The sequence below is a fragment of the Silurus meridionalis genome, chromosome 27 (assembly GCF_014805685.1).
Source record: "Silurus meridionalis isolate SWU-2019-XX chromosome 27, ASM1480568v1, whole genome shotgun sequence".
Lineage (NCBI taxonomy): Eukaryota > Metazoa > Chordata > Actinopteri > Siluriformes > Siluridae > Silurus > Silurus meridionalis.
In genome coordinates this window covers 15,814,498-15,829,845 of record NC_060910.1, presented here as the reverse complement: position 1 = coordinate 15,829,845, position 15,348 = coordinate 15,814,498, and the positions used below count along the sequence as shown (strand labels likewise).

The 15,348-nt window shown below is 39.1% G+C and overlaps 1 protein-coding gene across 2 annotated transcripts in view; it reads left to right on the top strand.

Moving 5' to 3' along the window:
- wscd2 (WSC domain containing 2) overlaps positions 1-15,348 on the top strand; it is a 65,305-nt gene that overhangs the window by 25,206 nt on the left and 24,751 nt on the right. Inside the window, exons 1-2 of one of the 2 annotated variants that reach the window (XM_046841231.1) lie at positions 1,726-1,843; positions 7,467-8,063. In XM_046841231.1, the coding sequence (XP_046697187.1) occupies positions 7,766-8,063 (298 nt within the window). In that variant the 5' untranslated portion in view covers positions 1,726-1,843; positions 7,467-7,765. Of the gene's footprint in view, positions 1-1,725; positions 1,844-7,466; positions 8,064-15,348 lie in introns of those variants that run through there. The other variant, XM_046841230.1, reaches the window with a different exon arrangement.

The following is a 15,348-nucleotide window of genomic DNA, read 5'->3' as shown; positions in this document are numbered from 1 at the left end:
TACAGGTTCTCTAGTTTCCTTCCACCTCTGGACATATGGACCAGCAATCATAAGAACTAAAACTGTACACTAAAATGGGAAGTGGTTGCCCAGTGGTTAACATTTGTGGCATTTGATAGACACCCGTATCTAAAGCGAATTACAATTATCCCATGGTTAAGACTATGGACTTCTGGTTGAAAGGTTGTGTCTGACCTTCCGCTCTCACCCCAGCTCTCGAACAAATGTGGGGTATGGGAAGAGAATATTTTATAGTCCTTTTGACAATAAATTGACCCGGACAAGCAGGTTAGCAACATGAGCAGAGAATAATAAAGGGCTGGACCAGAAATCCACCAAGGTCAAAGAGCGATCATGACGAAGATTTTGACATCTCGAGTGAAACGAAGACAGCATGACGCCAACAACAAAGAATTTCGAGAGAAAAAGTAGCAAAATAGAACTGCTAATGTGAGACCATACACTGAAACCTTCTCCTCTATAAGAGCTTAATGAGCATTTTATAGAAAAAACAGCACAGAATGTTTATTTTGCTATGTAGATAGAAAGGAAAGGGTTTAACATTGTATAGTAGAGGATATTCAGGGATGTAGAGTGAAGTGGAACAGATTTGATCAGGAAAGGCCGGCTATAAGCTAAATTCACTGGGAGCAAAGACACACACACATGGTTAGAAGCTGCTGGGGCAGTAAAATCTAATGTAAACACTGTGCTAAGAGTTTATTTGATTTAATCTGATATGAAAGCTGCACTGCTGAACAGACTCTGGAAACGGTAGAATGATTTTGAAGAGAAAGGGAGAAAGAGAGAGTGAGTTGCTGACAAAGATATCTTTATAGATGCGCAGAAAAAGAGTAAAGAGCTAGACTTATACATATGATGGCATCGTTTCATGAAATATTGCGTCCTACTTCAGTAATTAGGTCAGACACGGTGTGTTTTTCCTTCACTGAAAAGATCGACATTAAGAGTATATCATTTAGAAAGGAAATCAAGTTTTTTGGAGTGTGCACGCGCACAATTCGTTTGGTCCAAATGTAACCGCAGGATCCAGTGTGGTTGAATGCTGTGCCGACTGGTACCACGGAAACTTCGTCTAGGTTGCCAAATTGTATAAAGATTGGTCGTAAATTGTCTAATCTAATTACGTAGCAGTTGGAATCATAGAGTACAGGGATGCCTGGACACACGGTTCAAACACTCTAACCATAAACGCAATTCCCAAATTAGACTGAAATTTGAGCTACAGCAGTGGCAGCACTTTACCCAGATTTGATCAGAATTTGTTCCCCAGTCTTCCCCATTTTGATTTTTTATTCAGGTCTATGGGCTGCCTTTGACAGCCTAGGCAGGACAAGAATAGACAAAATAACAATAGGGAGCGTTCACAATTTTGGTGCATGGCTTGTAATGATAATTTAATTATGCGTTTTAAATTTTCCTACATGGCAACCTGGTATATTTGCTCTTTAATGTGTTTGTCTCTATTTTACATTTAGAATATATAAAAAAACAAACTGATATATCTTTTCCCTCATGCATATTTTGAAAACTTTGTCAGAGGGAGAAAATAATTGATCTCAAAGTATTTTAGTTTATCGTAGAAGTATATTTTGCAAGTTTGAAAGTCAGAAATGAAAAAATATGGTGATTGTAAAGTGGTCTGACTGTGGAAAAACGAAAAAAGGAAGGGTGACTTCTAAACATCTAGCAAGCTTAGAGCAAGTGTAAGGTTTCAGCTACACTAAGATAAGGCGCACGGGCAGTCGGATTAACCGAATCCACGTGCCTTCACAGGAAACCATGGGTGGAAAAGGTCTCCTGCGGTAACGCTCTGACAGAGGTAGGAAAGCGTGAAATGAATCGAGGGACAATTGAAACCACGCGCATGTGAAACGCGTTAGCTACATGAATTACCTCAGGTGGTGTTTTTCTTTCACCAAACCAATATATTACACAAATTTCCCTGATTTCTCCCTTTTTTTGCTTTTAATTATGTTCTTTGTCGTCTCAAGTCTCGGAGGTCAGGTTGCCTTTGCTTTTTTTGTTATGCACCCGAGACTGAAAGAGTGGTACGTTATGACTTGTGTGAAAATGTTTTTTAAACATGGGGGAAGTGCAGGAAACTGATCAGTTCTGTCAAAATATCATGGTTTGTGGTTTTGTTTGAAAAAAACATGCAAAGCACCAACTACACCACATGTGAATGCAGTCTGATTAGTCAGTGAGCAAAAGCATGTGAACCAAAATAATGATGTCTTTATATGCTGTATGTTTAATGAAAACAACCCTTGGCAAAAAAAACATTTCAAAAATGCGTCAGGCTGTTTTTTAGCTGCTAACATACGTGATAACAGGAAGTCACATTAAAACGTCACTAAATTTGTTAAAACGTGCCAGGTTTTTTTTTTTTTTGTTACTTCTGGTATTCACGCTGTACAACAATGCACAGTCTGAGGATTACCTCATATTTGAGCTTGACCAGTGGTGGACGAAGAACACAAACCATGTAGTTAAGTTAAAATATGACTCCAGTACAAGTGCTAAAAGTATTTGCCTTCAAATATACTTGATTATCCAAAGTACTATAATTTATAATTAACAACATGTTTTTATTGTTTCTATTATAATTTTTGTCACGTTTTTTGCTTTAATCCCCTCAGTTTATGTAAACAGACTCTAATGTTACTTTTAGCACATCGATCTCTTAATAGAATGATGCTAATAAGTCAAACACTACCTTAAAGAAACCTTGAAGCTAAACTATTTCCTTAATTACTAAATAAAATAACAGGATTTGAGAGCAGGCAGTTTTGGTTTAAGGTTTATTTGTAATGTAAGTAACAAGTTAAGGTTGAATATATTCCACTAAAAAGTGTTAACATCGATTGATTGTCATTTCAGTGTTACCAATCAGATTAGCCTACTGACATCACGTGTATTTGAACAACATACAACTGTTAGATCACGCAATTAATACTGACACCTCTACATGTTTACTTAGATTGGAAGGAGAATTATTGTAAAAAGGAATAGTACAAGGCCAAGGCACTTGAAAATAAACCACACGTTCTTCATTTCAACTACTATAAACAAAATCGAGCAAATAAGTCTTTATTCTTTATTCTACTCAATATGTTCTGCTTGCTGTTGAACTGATGCTGAACCTTATGCTCATGCTAAGTGGATAAGTGCTAAGTGAACAGAGCACGTGTTCTACCTTGATTGGTGGCTCGTTGAGTGCTTGACCAGTTAAGTTTTTATTCACTTCTAAATAAAAATGACAGATTTCGCAAAATGTAGTCGAGTAAAAAGTTATTTGACTTGTGAAATGTTGTGAAATTTAAGTAAAAGTCTCCCCCAATTGAAATACTTCGATAAAGTACAGATACGCAAAAAAAGCTACTTAAATACAGTAACAAATCTATTCATCCATCCATCCATCCATGCATCCATCCATCCATCCATCCATCCATCTAATGAGTACAAATAAATAAACTTCAGCCCTAAGTGTTCAATGATAAACATTTTCTATTAAGTAATTTATAGTTAAAAGAGAAATTGAATATCATTCTCCAAATAATTTTTTTAATTCATTTTGTTATATGTACCTTATTTCTAAATAGGCAACTGATTTCTAACTTGAATCGAAATGACTATGAGAACTAGTTTAGGTGACCACATAATATATTTACACATGGCCTTTTGTACCAGTTTCCCACAATGCATGGCTGCATGCCCAGTCATAATAAATATGTGTATGAATAAATACAAGATAATTAAGGACAGTAGCTTGAAATTTATTTTTCTTTGACCTCTCTCCTACTGACTTGCCTTGTACTACAAACGCCCACTTCCTCAGACCATTGTGTATTAGACCCCGCTGACCCTCTTTTCCTTTCGGTGAGCAAAAGAAATTCACTTGTAAGTCTGTAATATGCTATTTATTTTTATATTTTTTTATTTTTTTAAACCCACTGCTCTGATATTGGATGATATCATACATTTTTGATTAACCGGATAAAAAAATATATTTGTTTAATTGGATGTTTTGCTTATTATAACTATATAAAACCCTAATTCAGGGTATTTATGTATAAAAGTGTACTTTAAAACATGCAAAACATGCAAAACAGCTTCTTTCAAACAAACTGCCTGCATGTCTTCCCTCACCACATCTATAAACCTCTTGCTTGGCCTTCCTCTTTTCTTCCTTCCTGGCGGCTCCATCCTCAGCATTCTCCCACCGATATACCCCATGTCCCTCCTCTGCACATGTCCAAACCATCTCAATCATGCCTCCCTCACCTTGTCTGCAAGAACTCTTTTCTAATCATGTCCATCCTCATCACTCCCAATGAAAATCTCAACATCTTCAGCTCTGCTACCTCCAGCTCCACCTCCTGTCTTTTACTCAATGCCACTGTCTCTAAACCATACAACATTGCAGGTCCCAACACAGTCCTATAAACCTTTTCCTCATTCATCAGCTGCTCAAAATACTCTCTCCCTCTTCTCAACACACTCTCCTCACTAGTCAACACATTTCCGTCTCCATTCTTTATTGCTCTAAATTGTAGCACATCTTTCCCAGCTCGGTCCCTCTGCCTGGCCAATTGCTACAAATCCTTTTCTCCTTTCTTAGTGTCCAACTTCTCATACAGCTCCTCATATGCCTTTTCCCTTGCTTTTGCCACATCCCTCTTCAGCTGCTGCCGCATCTCCTGGTACTACTAATCGCACAATCTTATGTGTCTTAAATGTAGCTTAGTTTTGAATACTTTAATCATCAAAGGCATAGACAAATATGGATGGTTTATGCAAATGTCTGTTTATTAGTAGTGAAACCAAACTCAATATAAAGCATGAAGATAAAATTATCTTGGAAATGTTTATAGTAATTATAATGCTTTAAATTAAGCTATGTTTAAAATTTTGCTATGTTTCCACACGGACCGTTTTAATTGCCGGATGTGTGCATCATGGCAGATTTCAGTGCTTGATTTGAGACTTGCCGCAAATGCTTAGTAATTAAAATGTGTATTTATATATGGTATGAGATCGTGAAACCTCGTACCATCTCAGCGAGGGTTCCTCGCTACTGTCTTCACTGGCTCGCTCCTTAGAATTTATATATCTTCAATGTATTTTTTTCTGAGAAGCTGCTTCGGGACAATGTCCATTGTTGTAAGCGCTATAGAAATACAAATTTAATTAGGGAAGTGGTAGCTCAGTGGTTAAGATGTTGGACTCCTGTTAAGAAGGTCATGTTTTCAAATCTAAACACCACAAAGCTACCACTATTGGGAGCTTGAACAAGGCGTTAACTTTCAATTTCTCAGTTATATGAATGTAGGAAATAATTGAAAAATTTGCTTTGGATCAGGGCATCTGCCAAATGCTGTAAAAGGAATTGATATATATTATAACACATCTCAGACCTTCTCATAATGTAAAAAAAAGTTGTAAAGTTGGCTTTATATTTGGCAGTTACCTGTGATTCATTGATTTATTATAGTATATAGATTTGCCTGAGGTACAATTTCTTGCCGTTTACCAGAATATACACAAATACGCACCTTGTGTTTGGGTTGTCGGTAAATCAGTGCCTCGGTTGCTTAAGCAAACAGAGAGAGAGAGAGAGAGAGAGAGAGAGAGAGAGAGAGAGGTTATGGTTATGGAAAATTCCTCAGTCCTTGCAGCAGTGGAGTCTGATTAAGTAGTTTATACCCACTCTCTAAGAGCCACTCATGGTGCCTGTGTGTGTGTGTGTGTGTGTGTGTGTGTGTCGGTTTAAACCATCTCCACACACTGCAGCCTTTGAGAGAAGGAGAGCATGAAGGATAAATCTTTATCTCTATCTCCACTCAAACCGACCTGCCCATTTTGGTGGGGGCCATCTCGCACAAAAGACACACACAAGACAGACAGGTATAAGTGAGTGAAAGAGTTCCGCATAGAATCGAGTGAGTTCGACTTCATAATAGCAGGCTGTAAGTTTTAGGTCCGGTAATGCACTTCATTGTAGCTCACACAAACAGTTCCCTGAGTCCTCCAAATAAAAGATTTGAATCAAACGGAGTTGAAACAAGTTTTTAGGCTTTAAGTAAACGAGTGAGCGTACTCAAGGCTAATCCGAAACGGGCGGATCGTTTCGAAGAGTAAAAGCCGAGGTGAGATCTCGTTACACGGCGCACAGAGCTGATGAGATCTTTTAATTAACAAACGAGTGCTATGTGATTAAGTGAAATAATAGAGTGAATCCAAATCCCTCAGGGTTAGACCACTTTCTTTTTCCACTGTCTTCTTTTTTTTTTTTTTTTTTTTTTGTTAAAACCAAGACGGCTTTGTTTAAAACCCATCCATAAACACTCCAAGGGAACCCTTTCCAATTGTAGACCACTCTGTGCAGCTGGAGTTGGTTCCACATCAACAGGCTAAAGCGCCATGAAATTACCAAGCAACCCAAGAACTTTGAGGATGGATTTGGGCTGTAATTAATATCAACAGTCTGCTACAGTGAATCAGGACCACAGGTTGCAGCTTAACAATGATGGAACTGTAATGACATGTACATTCGGCGTCACCTATGTGAGGACGGGTTCCCTTTTGAGTCTGGTTAACCTTTTATGGTTTCTTTCCTCATGCCATCTCAGTTAGTTTTTCCTTGCCATAGTTGCCATTGGTTAACTCAGTAGGGACAAATTTACAAATAAAATTATTTTATAATCATTTTATCTATAAAAGCTGCTTTGAGACAATTTCCATTTGTTAAAAGTGCGATACAAATAAAAATGAATTGGACAAATCTAATGTCTTTTGGTTTGTGTAATGGTTTATCATCTAAAAGAAAAAGGAAGTGCATGTCAAAATGTGATCGTCCAAAATCATTTGTTTTTTTTGGGGTTTTTTTTCCATCAGATTCTAACATTTAGGGTTCTAATAATGTTTAGCAAACAGAGGCACTGTACCGAATTGAGTCTATATTCAGGTTAGTTATTATTATGAACTGGAATGAACACTTGTATCAGTCAGACTGGTTTTTTTTTCATGTAAATGCATAAGAAAATAAATGAGTGAGCCAACAAAGTAATTTCCATCATATTCAAATTGATATCGCTTCATGAGAATTTGAACAAATGTTCTCTTTCCACTGTAAATTTTCCGCTACTGATCACCCCCCTTTTATTTGGGACACAGGAGTCATGTGGATTGTTCTAGATTGGTGTCTGGTCATTTGCTTAACCTTGCCCTAAATGTCTGAAAGAAGCTGTAAAAGAAATCTAGGGCTTTTATTCGCTCTTTAGATTTCCTTGTAGAAAATCAGATATCTCTATGTGAAAAAGGAATCTGAATGAACTGCCTTTGGCAAAGCGACCAGACAAATGCACTCCACAGCACTTGACTGTGCTTACTTATTCTCTTTTTTTTCTCGTCTTCTTCTGTCTGTTTCTTTCTCTTTTCAGTCTGACTTGGGCTTGATTGACAGGAGGCTTCGGTGGGAACGAGACCTCGAGAGAAAGATAGCGCCGTGGAAAGTGCTATCGTCTTTCGTCTCGTCTTTCACAACACGCCGTCCACACACACCCACACAATGGCAGAGGAAAAGTGCTGGAGTTGACTTTTTGTTCTTCAGCACATCGCCTCCGATGTTCTCCGTGCAGCATCACTCCTTGGAGCCACGGAGGAAACTGTCGCGGCACCTATTTTTAGAGGAAGAACGGCTCGCAGAACTTTTTCATGTCTGTACGTGAGCCCGGAGGCCATGGCTCGGCCCTTGCTGAAGATCCAGCGCTATTTCCGCCGCAAGCCCGTGCGCTTTTTCTCCTTCATCCTTCTCTACCTCACAGCCGGCAGTCTCGTCTTCCTCCACTCTGGCTTCTCGGGAGATTCGGGATCCAGGGGTGGACACGGCCCTCTAGCATCAGTTGAGGCGGGAACGACTCTGTCCTCTGAGAGCACGGGCCTCGTTAGGAGGGCTTTCAAGGAGACGCGAACCACACGAAGGTTCGGGCTCACCTGGGCGAAGCCAAGGAACAGCAAAGAAACGGAGGAGGCTAGAGGTACAGTCCATCTTCTCACCAGTACACCAATACATTTAACACTTTATGACTTTGCAGTGATTTTACCATTGACCCAGTAGTGCTACTGGCACATGGTATCTACTGATCTATAATAAATTTGTGTGTAACACCAGGTTTAAAATACATATTATATCTTAATTTCTTGGTAATAAATAGTCCTTTCCTATATTTGAGGCTCCATCATATGTCAGTATTGTAATTTTTGCGGCTTTCTATTACTAAAATGTAATGTTTTAAATGCTCTCTCTCTTTAAATTTATTCTAGTACTTACATACTTAGAATATTATTTTGCCCAATACAGGCCACTGTGAATTTGATCATATAGTGCCATATTTGACTCTTGAAAAGATCAAAAGCTTTAAAAATATTCAAATTTCTCTATATTTGAATCTGAACACATGCAATTTACATTAAGGCATTCGGCAGGCGCTCATTTATACACCTGAGCAGTTAAGGTTTTCGCTCAAAAGCCGTGGCAACTTGGTGGTGCTGGGATTTAAAGTCACGACCTTCCGAATAATAAACCCAAAATTTTAACTATTGACCTACAAATTCCCAAAATTATTTGGTGTATTATGTTTGTTGCAACTTTGCCAACAATGATTTATAACCTTATCATTTCTATGTCTCAATGTATTGCTTAAGTTGTACTTGACATTTCGACACTGAAAAAAAAAAAAAACAAGGATCTCAAACCTTTGACTTGCCCTTTTATAAACGCCTGACCGAAAGACAAAATGTTTGGTGTGCGTCAGAGAAGTAAGTAAGTAATTGTTTGAAGGTAAAGAGTTCATGAGCTCCCTAACGGCGTGAACGGTGAGGTCGCATATCGTTCGGCGGTTGCTTCGGCAGCAGTAATGACTTCGGCACAGACTTGGTAATTGCCGCTCACTCCTCGGTGTCTGGGGAGAAAACAGAACATAGCTCTCTTTCACTGGGTTTAATGGAAAGAGTCGTGTGTTTGCACCAGCCTCTGTGGAACAAACCTAATTGCCAGAACGAGGTCGGCCTCATGCCAGACAATATACAAACAGGCACAGGTAACAAAAAGAATCTTGAAGGCTTTATAGGGTCACAATGTTCTCGTGTCACCAAATAGGCTTTGAAACGGGGTGAAGAATTTCTGGCTTGGCCAATATTTTCTTAAAGTTTTACTATGATTTCTAATGCATTAGTCATGACCAAAATGATGAGGCTACTCCACCCAAGGAGGGGTTTCAGACACTAATTGACCTGAAGTACATGAAATCAAGAACTTAGGCATAGACAAGTACAGGCAGTACAATGTGTCCTTTCCAACAAGTCAGTTTTGGAAATTTCTGCCTTGCTTGAAGCATCCAGCTCAGCCACCTTGCTCAGTAAGGCTGCAGAGAACATGAAAACGACGTATTCTTTACTGTCTAACTCACCACAGAGTTGCTCTGGAAGATTGGCACAAGAAGTATGCATCATGGAACGGCCTTCTATGGCCGATCGGCTACACACGAGCCTACGATCACTATGGCAAGTGTGAAGTTGTATTAAAATGCAGAGTGGTGTAAAGCACAGTGCCAAGAGTGCAAAGTTGTTCTCTAGAGTGATGAATCATACGTTACTGGCTGCCAGTCTGATAGATGACTCTGCCGAGGAGCACACTATTTACCAGAATTTGTTAGAATACACACTTTACCATTAGTTAAACTTGGTGTAGGAGGATTGATGTTCTAGTCTGGTTTTCAGGGTTTGAGCAAGGGCTACGCAATATATCAAAATAATATTTATATCATGATAAACGATTACATGATACAGTGGAACCTCTGGATACTATTATAATTATACGTTCCAGAATACTTATAATTCAGAATAAGAGTCGCCAAAATCTTCGTATGGGTTCAGGATACGAATCGTTTGAAACTAGCGGCTGAAATTTGCCGGAGACGTTGGTTCTTCTGTCATGGAACCCGCTCGCTTTCCGCCTCAGAAATTTTAGTTAGCGTCTTGAATTCATTGCAGTGGCACCGTCTTAGTGCTGTTTCTCACAGTAAACACAACGTCTTCGTGGACCTAGAGACATCTTTTACAATTTTGTTGGAACAGACTCTGGCTCAGATATACAGTGAGGAAAATAAGTATTTGAACACCCTGCTATTTTGCAAGTTCTCCCACTTAGAAATCATGGAGGGGTCTGAAATTGTCATCGTAGGTGCATGTTCACTGTGAGAGACATAATCTAAAAAAAAATCCAGAAATCACAATGTATGATTTTTTAACTATTTATTTGTATGATACAGCTGCAAATAATTATTTGAACACCTGAGAAAGTCAATGTTAATATTTGGTACAGTAGCCTTTGTTTGCAATTACAGAGGTGAAACGTTTCCTGTAGTTTTTCACCAGGTTTGCACACACTGCAGGAGGGATTTTGGCCCACTCCTCCACACAGATCTTCTCTACACCAGTCAGGTTTCTGGCCTGTCGCTAAGAAACACGGAGTTTGAGCTCCCTCCAAAGATTCTCTATTGGGTTTAGGTCTGGGGACTGGCTAGGCCACGCCAGAAGCATGATATGCTTCTTACAGCGCCACTCCTTGGTTATTCTAGCTGTGTTCTTCGGGTCATTGTCATGTTGGAAGACCCAGCCTCGACCCATCTTCAATGCTCTAACTAAGGGAAGGAGGTTGTTCCCCGAAATCTCGTAATACATGGCCCTGGTCATCCTCTCCTTAATACAGTGCAGTTGCCCTGTCCCATGTGCAGAAAAACACCCCCAAAGCATGATGCTACCACCCCCATGCTTCACAGTAGGGATGGTGTTCTTGGGATGGTACTCATCATTCTTCTTTCTCCAAACACGTTTAGAGGAATTATGACCCAAAAGTTCTATTCTGGTCTCATCTGACTACATGACTTTCTCCCATGACTCCTCTGGATCATCCAATAGTGTGTACTATCCTACCCGTGAGAAGATTTCTGTTCCATGCATTGCTTTTATTTCTGGTTCTGTATTTGCTTGTGTCCTTCCATTGGCTTGTATCCTAACTGTGTCCACCTGTTTTATGTTAGTTCAAATTTTTTCCTGGCTGTCTGTATTTACCCTGTTGTTTCTTTGTTTTGTCTACTAAACTGTTAGTGTGCATATTTTGTTTCCCTTGAAGTCTCATGTTCTTGTTTGCAGGTGTTAATTCTTTTTTTTGCTACACTTTTGCCTGTTTTAATTGCCTGTTTTTCGTTTCAACTTTGGGTGGGTGGGAATATATACTTGATTATATAATTGAATGACCAAAACGATAAGGTTTAATAACGTCCCAAAGTTCAATTCAATTCAATTTCAAATCATTTTTATTTGTATAGCGCTTATAACAATGAACATTGTCTCAAAGCAGCTTTACACAGATAATGTGGTGATTAAATGTAAATATGTTCTTTGTAAGTAAGTTTGTCCCTGATGAGCAACTGTGGCAAGGAAAAACTCCCCGAGATGGCATAAGGAAGAAACCTTGAAAGGAACCAGACTCAAGAGGAAACCCATCCTCATCTGGGTTGCACCAAATGTCCATTTGAAGCATATATACAAAGTTGCGGGGTACAGTGATGACGATCAGAAGCAAACTGCACTCCCGAGTCAGTGCAGCAGACCGCCAAAACCAACTACAGTCCAATCCGTCCTCAAAAGCACCCGTTCTACTCCGGAATTATATGGAACCACCCAAGGTGTTGATGAGATACCGTCCCAAGCTGCACAGAAGTGTGAAGATCCACGGAGGGGAGAGGGGCAGGAACAGTGGTCACTGGAGCCTCAGGAGCATGTTTAACTCGACAGAGAGAGAGAGAGAGAGAGAGAGAGAGAGAGGGTGACGGCAAGAGAAGGATATGGATTATTAAGTGTAACTATTGGTGTATGAAAGTTAATGTCACTGTGCAGTTTGGACTCCAGCAAGACTCGCTATGGCAGCATAACTAAAAGGGAGAACCAGAAGGTAACACAGACATGAGGGATCTCTGGGATAAGAGACGACCCACCACACCACCCTCAACAAACCTGAGTGAGCGTGTGAATGTGAGGGGCGACAGCATACAAATATACCAGTTCACCAAACACTCTATATCCATGCTCCCTCCAGATCTGAGCCTTTACCTAAGAAAAAAATCTACTGATAAAAGGCTAAATAAATAAGTTTTCAACCTCGACTTGAACACTGAGACTGTGTCCGAGTCCCGAACACTGATTGGAAGGCTGTTCCATAACTGTGGGGCTTTATAAGAAAGATCTGCCCCTGCTGTAGTCTTCATTATTTGAGGAACCAACAGATAGCCAGCACCTTTTGATCTAAGTAGGCGTGGAGGATCATACTGGTACAGAAGTTCACTCAGATACTGCGGTGCGAGACCGTTAAGTGCTTTATACGTCAGTAGTAATATTTTATAATCAATGCGAGATTTGATTGGGAGTCAGTGTAGACTAATTAAAACAGGGGTGATGTGGTCATATTTCCTAGATCTAGTGAGGACCCTTGCTGCTGCATTCTGGACTAACTGAAGCTTATTTATGCACTTACTCGCACACCCAGACAGTACAGCGTTACAGTAGTCTAATCTAGAAGTAACAAAAGCATGAACTAGTTTTTCTGCATCCTGTAACGACATCATATTTCTAATTTTAGCAATATTTCTAAGGTGAAAGAAGGCGATCCTGGTGATATTATTCACGTGAGACTCAAAGGAAAGACTCGGGTCAATAATCACACCAAGGTCTTTGACAGCCGTACACGCTGAAACAGAAACACCATCCAGAGATGCTACGTAATCGGAAAGTTTATTTCTAGCTGCATGTGGTCCTAGTAAAAGTACTTCCGTCTTATCTGAGTTGAGCAGAAGAAAGTTATTAAGCATCCACTGTCTAATGTCCTTTACACACTTCTCAACATTGTTAAGCTGATCTAGCTCATCTGGCTTTGCTGAAATATACAGCTGTGTGTCATCAGCATAGCAATGGAAGCGAATCCCATGTTTATGAATGATTTCACCAAGAGGCAGCATATATAAAGAGAAAAGTGAGCTAATCTTGGCTGTAACTACTCTGTAGCCTTGGCAATGCTTAGGAACTGACTGATCCTGTTGGTGTTTCCACCGTGTTAATTGATGAGATTAGAGATCACACGCCTCTCCATGTTTTTATTCAATTATCTCGGAGCTTATGATTAGAATCCATAGTGGATGGTGGGGAGTGGGGACAGATAATGATATTATTATTTTGAACCAAACTGCTGTGCACAGCTGGGCTTCTTTCTAGCGGTAAAAAACAAACAAAAAAACCCGACATTTTATTGATTTACATTATCTTGCGTATGAAGATGGATGAGGGTGCTTGATCATTTGTGAGCCCTTTTTTCGAATAAATTTGCATAAATATAGCCTAAATATTCCCACATGTTATAAAGGTAGGCAAATTGAACTTTTAGGCAAAAGAGATCAAATGTATTCATTTGTTAAGTAAAAACAGATCCAAATCCTTTATTGAGAAAAAAAAAGATCCCATATTACACGTCTGTGAGTGACAAATTATTTTTCACAATAAATTATCGACCAAGTATAACATTTTTTGAAATTCAAACGATGTTTTGGGTGATATTTATGCCGTAATTCGAAATGTTTCACAGACCTTTCACAAACTTTTAAGTACCGTTAAGTGCTTTTAAGTATGGCTTCTGTGATCTTAGAGCTAGCAGTTGTTATTTTGCTGTAGCTTTAGCTATTGGCTTAATTGTTCTGTCAATACCAGTGAAACGTTTGAGCACACCTTCATTAATTTTATTATTATTTTTACATTGTACATTAATTCCAAAGACATCCATGCTATAAAAGAGCTTGTATGGAATTATCAAGTGAACGAAAACATGTAAAACACCCCTGAAATTTTTGTATATTTTAGATTGTCCAAAGTTGATGAATGAAATGACAGCTTTGAACACTCCTACCATTTTCTCTGCCATCTTCATGAGAAAGTACCTGGAATGGTGGAATGGTTGACCAACAATCTTGGTCGATCTTTCCAGAGGTGTTTGCTCGTCGGCTGCGTTTTTCATTATCGTTGCATTACAACGAAGCAAAACATCTCACCATGATATCAACAAGAAAAAAGAGACAGACTCTAAAAATAACTAATTATAATAAATGCATTATTGATTCAATTATAAACACTTTATGGATTTGTTTTCATCTGGCTTTCGGCGCATCTGCTAAAATCAGCATCACGCTGATGAAAACGTCATTACTTATGATCTGCGTTGTTTATTAAATCAAGGCCGTATGCTGTCTTTCAGACGAACGGCGCTCCCTATAGCCAGGGTCATGTGATGCAGCCCCTGACAGTGAAATTATAAAGATTATCCCAAACATGATTATTTTCCAATTGCAGCAATTCATGTTTTATTCCTTTAAGCCTCAACCATTTTAATTTTCCTCTCATGATCCTAATAAGACAAACAACAATCCAACTTGGCATGAAAAACTGATTTTTGTCCCAGTTTAAAACAGCTATACCTTTTATTGTTACAAACTGCTGACACGTTTAGTGAGAAGAATCAGAAGTTTGGGAAAAACCCAATAATCCATGTTAGATCAAATCCGCTGCCGTGTTGTCGGACCACAGTTTTGTGGACACCATTGTGCTTTTTGTCCATCTTATTCAGTCTCCATTTGCTTTTATAATAACCAACACTAGATTTAGGAGGGTAGTTGTGGAGCTTTGGGCTCATACACCCGAAGGTGTAATGCATTGTGGAAAAACCACATACGGCTGAGAAAGTCATGTGTCCAAATAGCAGCTGTTAGGCTCAGAATCTAACCAAGTTTGTATATAAAAAGCAGCTAATTTGGGTTTTTTTTGTTATTAAAAAAGCTTTTGGCTTTATGTTTTAAAAAAAGAGGGACAAATTCAATATTCCCTACATAATCCAATTTTGGTTTGGTTGAGGGAGCATTTTTTTTTTTCTTGCCGTCTTGCTGTTTTACTTACTGTCCTGTTCTGTTCGAGGACCTTTATGCCACTCTTTGGAGTGCTGCCATCAAAATCCATTTTCTAATTCATCCAGATTGGCTCCTAAAAATCCATGAGTGCAACAGTCAGAAGATAGAAGCCAAAAGGTAAACAAAATAGAACAGGGAGTTGTGGCCATCTCGTCTCATTAATATAATCGTCAATAAGGTTTGAAGCCGGATGAACAGATGGCTGTGGATGGTAAACTTTAGTCTCTTACCACCGGCTCTCCCCAGCCATATGTAAGAT